The 4,267-nt window shown below is 30.1% G+C and overlaps 1 protein-coding gene across 1 annotated transcript; it reads right to left on the reverse strand.

Moving 5' to 3' along the window:
- Positions 1-341: 341 nt before the first annotated feature.
- On the reverse strand, positions 342-2,879 carry LOC118439419. Its single transcript, XM_035860720.1, has 2 exons — positions 2,243-2,879; positions 342-1,754 (listed from the first exon to the last, which is right to left on the reverse strand). Exons 1-2 carry the CDS (start codon positions 2,370-2,372, stop codon positions 1,402-1,404), a joined length of 483 nt encoding a protein of 160 aa, XP_035716613.1. The 5' UTR covers positions 2,373-2,879; the 3' UTR covers positions 342-1,401.
- Between the last annotated feature and the right edge of the window lie 1,388 nt (positions 2,880-4,267).

The raw sequence follows: 4,267 nt of genomic DNA on the forward strand, positions 1-4,267 counted from the left end.
GGGTCTAGACAAAAAATGTAATTCAGCGTGGGTCTAGACAAAAAATGTAATTCGGCGTGGGTCTAGACAAAAAATGTAATTCAGCGTGGGTCTAGACAAAAAATGTAATTCAGCGTGGGTCTAGACAAAAAATGTAATTCGGCGTGGGTCTAGACAAAAAATGTAATTCGGCGTGGGTCTAGACAAAAAATGTAATTCAGCGTGGGTCTAGACAAAAAATGTAATTCAGCGTGGGTCTAGACAAAAAATGAAACAGCAGTTGTTACTAATTTTGTAGAATCCGTAAATTCTGTGAAATTATACAAAATTTTGCAAAATTTTACACATATTTCTAAGAAAAATAAGTTTACAAATCTTTACATGTTTATTAAGGATCAGATCAAAGGCGTCTTTTTATTTTGTAAAATTTAGTAATATTATTTATAAAGATTATCGATTTGACAAAGTTACCAATGACTCATACCTGTTCAAAAAAAACTTTTTTCATTCAAAGTACAGCATGCAGATTAGGTAATGGTGTAAAAAAAACCTCGACCTCAACATCGAACGGCGATCAAACGGCGACCTTTAAATTATTTTGTGTTATATTTTCCAAAAAATATTTCAAAAGGTTTCAAAGTATGACTGACGTTGCAACTCTGTTACCTAAATTTCGTATAGTCGAATTTAATCATACCTGTTGAGAAAAATTTTATTCATTCAAAAGTCAGTCATCCCGATTTCTCAACTTAAGTAGCTAACTCAAACTCAACTTAAGTAGCTAACTTAAGTACCTATTTCCCAACAACATTACTTGTAAATTAAAAAAATAGCTACTTTCAAAATTCTCATTTATATTTTGAAATAATACTTGGCAGATTGCAGTACATTTTTATTTTAGTGAAATTCTTTTAAATTCGGAACATGCATTTATCAAAAACAAGATATGACGTAGTTACGTTTTTTAATAATACATGTGTTTCAATACATCGTGTAACTGCTGAAATATTTTTTTAAAAAATGGATTTCGAAAAAACTTTTGAAAATATTGCAAAAAATATGGTGAAATTTTAATAAGTTATAACACACGAAAACAAATTTACATCGTATTACAGTAGGTGAACATCTTACATTTTTATATTCTTATAAAGGAAACCCTACACTCTAAATAAAAATAAGTAAAATTTACTCAAGGTTGAGTAAAAAAGATGATTGTAGAACCAAAAAGTAAAATTTATCCAAGGCTGTGCAAAATTTATCCTCCCGTTGGATTACGCAACTTTTTGCAAATTTTGCACAAAATTTTATCTTTTACTTGTGCAATTCTCCTTTTTAATCAACCTTGAGTAAATTTTACTTATTTTTATTTTGAGTGTATTTATCTATTTAATTGAGATTACCAAATTACGCAAAAAACCCTGCTTATCCGACCTGCCCAACCCGAATGATTTCACGAGGCACCACAAATTTCAATTTTTTCCTCAACTCGGCAAAAGTTTTGTTAACCACGCGCCAATTACTGATCCAGACTTGATTTGCCCCCTGTAATTTGGCAATTAGCTCATTTGCCGCGGTTATTTTTGAATTTGCTTCATCCAATGCTAACGACAGGGCTGAAATGGCGGCCGTGTGCTGGTCCAGAGTTCCGTAGACGGTCGTCAAGTTCATCGTTATCGCGTAAATTCTCTGATTAACATCTTCATATTCAGCATAATATTGATTTTGAAAGGTGTTGAAACGAGTTGTAAGTGATGCTATGGCGTTCTTGTTTGCCACTGGGAAATTAAGGAGGGAAACTTTAATTAGTTACAGATTCAAGTAATGAATTTTAGAGATTTTCAAAATTTTAAGGCTAATTTTAATTTAAATGGATTTGCTTTTTTATATAACTTTGCAACGTTTTTTATTAAATAATTCAGATTTCGCAAAGCGTTTTACTGAAATTTCGCGAGAATCTTTCACTCAGCAATTTGGCATGTTTTTTATGTTGTAAAATATTTGTGAAAGAAACATGTACGAAATATATGCAAATTATTTAAAAATTTCTCAACGTGCTTGGTAGCCTTGTAAGGTTCGCTAGTTTTGTAAAATAATTTTTGTAAGGTTTTACAAAGTAAAAATACGTCCTGGATTGGAATAAGTTTACAAAAATTTGTACGCTAATTTTCTATCTAGAAATTTTTGCAAACTTTTGTAAATTTAAGGATTTTACAAAGTTGCCGAAGTCTGCGTGAATTGCCTTATTATTCGATAATTCACTTACTTGCCGTATTATTAACCGTTGTAACTCTCGTAGTTAACTGTGCAATTGCTGGATCCTGGCAATAAATTTTCTCCACGAGGTAAAACCCTCCCAGCAAAATTATTAGTTGTAATTTGCTGACGGAACACATTTTTAAAATTCGTAGAGCTGGACTTCGATCAAATTTTTAGATACAATTTTTCCGCCAAAACAAATTTGGGAAATTTCAGAAATCACGGATTCAAATTTTTTGATCCTTTGCAAATAAATTATTGCATAAAGTTTTACAAAATATGGAAAATTGTAAATTTCAGTGTATAAATTTTCGTAAAATTTCTAATCTATGTAAGTCAAACCCTGATTTGTGGAAATTTATGGATTGATAAGACACGAGTTAATTCGTTGTAAAAAAATCTGTTTTTATCGGATTTTTGCGAAACAAAATAATTGATAAATTTCTTAACCAATAAATAAAATTGAGATAGAATTGGTATTTTTAAGGTGCAGTAGGGGTCATAAAGTGGAATGTTACTGAGCAATTCTAAATTTATGATATGAATTTTAATAGCTTTTTACAATTAACAAAACATCCGAGCGAATTGATAATCCAAAAGTTATGCAATTTAAAAAAAAATGCAATTTCTACGTGTATCACGCACCACAAAATTTTATTTCACCATATCTGCAAACCTTCCAATTATGAAATGAAATGCATATAATAATTGTTGACGCAAATATCTAAATATGCGGATCTAAAATCTCTAATCTATTGTAAAATCAGTATTTCAATTGTCATTATAAGTATGTACTTTTCAATGAAAATGGACATTTAGGAACTTCATGTCAACCTTCTTAATTCCGTAAACTTACGAATATCAGCTTATAATCGGAAAACATGGCTTTTATATTCGTAAGGTTTTGCAACTTCGTAAATAAAATTTGCACATAGTTTGTAAATTTCGCAAGTTTACGTGGTTACGGATTTTCGAAGGTTGACGTGAATTGCCTCAGAGTTTTAATTTTAAACATCTAACTTTTGATGACACAAAAAGCCTTATATTTTCAACTTTAAAATTCTAATTCTACACGGCAATATCTGTTTATTTATTAATTTGTGATAATCGAATATCAAAATATTTCCCATCTGGCGTTAAACCACAATTTACGTATTATTTTTTTTAATGAAAATAATTTTTGTGAAGTTTACGAAAGTAAACTAGCCCTGAAATAGCAAAATTTTAAATTTTTCGAAAACATCTAATTTTTTGATAATACAAAAAACTTCGCCGTAAAAACGGTTTACCGGATTTACAAACAACTGCGTGAATTTTTTTTATCTCCGTCAGATTTTGTAAGTTCGTAAGCAAAAATTTCTTTGGAAATGTTCCCAAATTGTCTCAAAAATTTTGTAAATTTACGTGATTACGGACTTAGAAAGATTGACGTGAATTGCCCAATATATCATGTCATCAGGATTAGCATGACATAAAATATCAACATGCAAATATTTAATTGTATCACAAAAATTAATGGTTATTCATTTTTTTCCGCGGCAATGACATCATTTACATTGTCCGGATTTCATTATTAATAAAATGGAACTAAATTTTATCTTGATCAATTTGTAACTTTGACGTTTTATGAAAGGGGAAATAGGAAAAAGATGGAAATCGTTGCATTTTTGATTAACGCAATTCCGTTTAAGTTTCGTTTTCATGTGACTATTTTTAAATTTTTCACAAAGATTAATGTCAATTTGACACGAATATGTGATGTTTGTTACACAATTTGGTAATAGATACGAGTATGCAGTTAGTTAATAGTTTGTTTTGATGATAATAAATTACTACCAATTTGGTAATGAACTTATTACCAGTTTATTACCCGTTTTCTTAACAGCGTGTCCCAAAAGGTGTGTGTTTTACAATCAGGCAATTCACACAGGCCTTGGCAAATTGTAAAATGCATAAGTTTTATAAGACAAAATTAAAATCTGTTCACGCCCTTGGTCTGAGTAAGTTTCCAAAAATTTGTAAGCTAATTTTC

Source organism: Folsomia candida, unplaced genomic scaffold, assembly GCF_002217175.1.
Source record: "Folsomia candida strain VU population unplaced genomic scaffold, ASM221717v1 Fcan01_Sc035, whole genome shotgun sequence".
Lineage (NCBI taxonomy): Eukaryota > Metazoa > Arthropoda > Collembola > Entomobryomorpha > Isotomidae > Folsomia > Folsomia candida.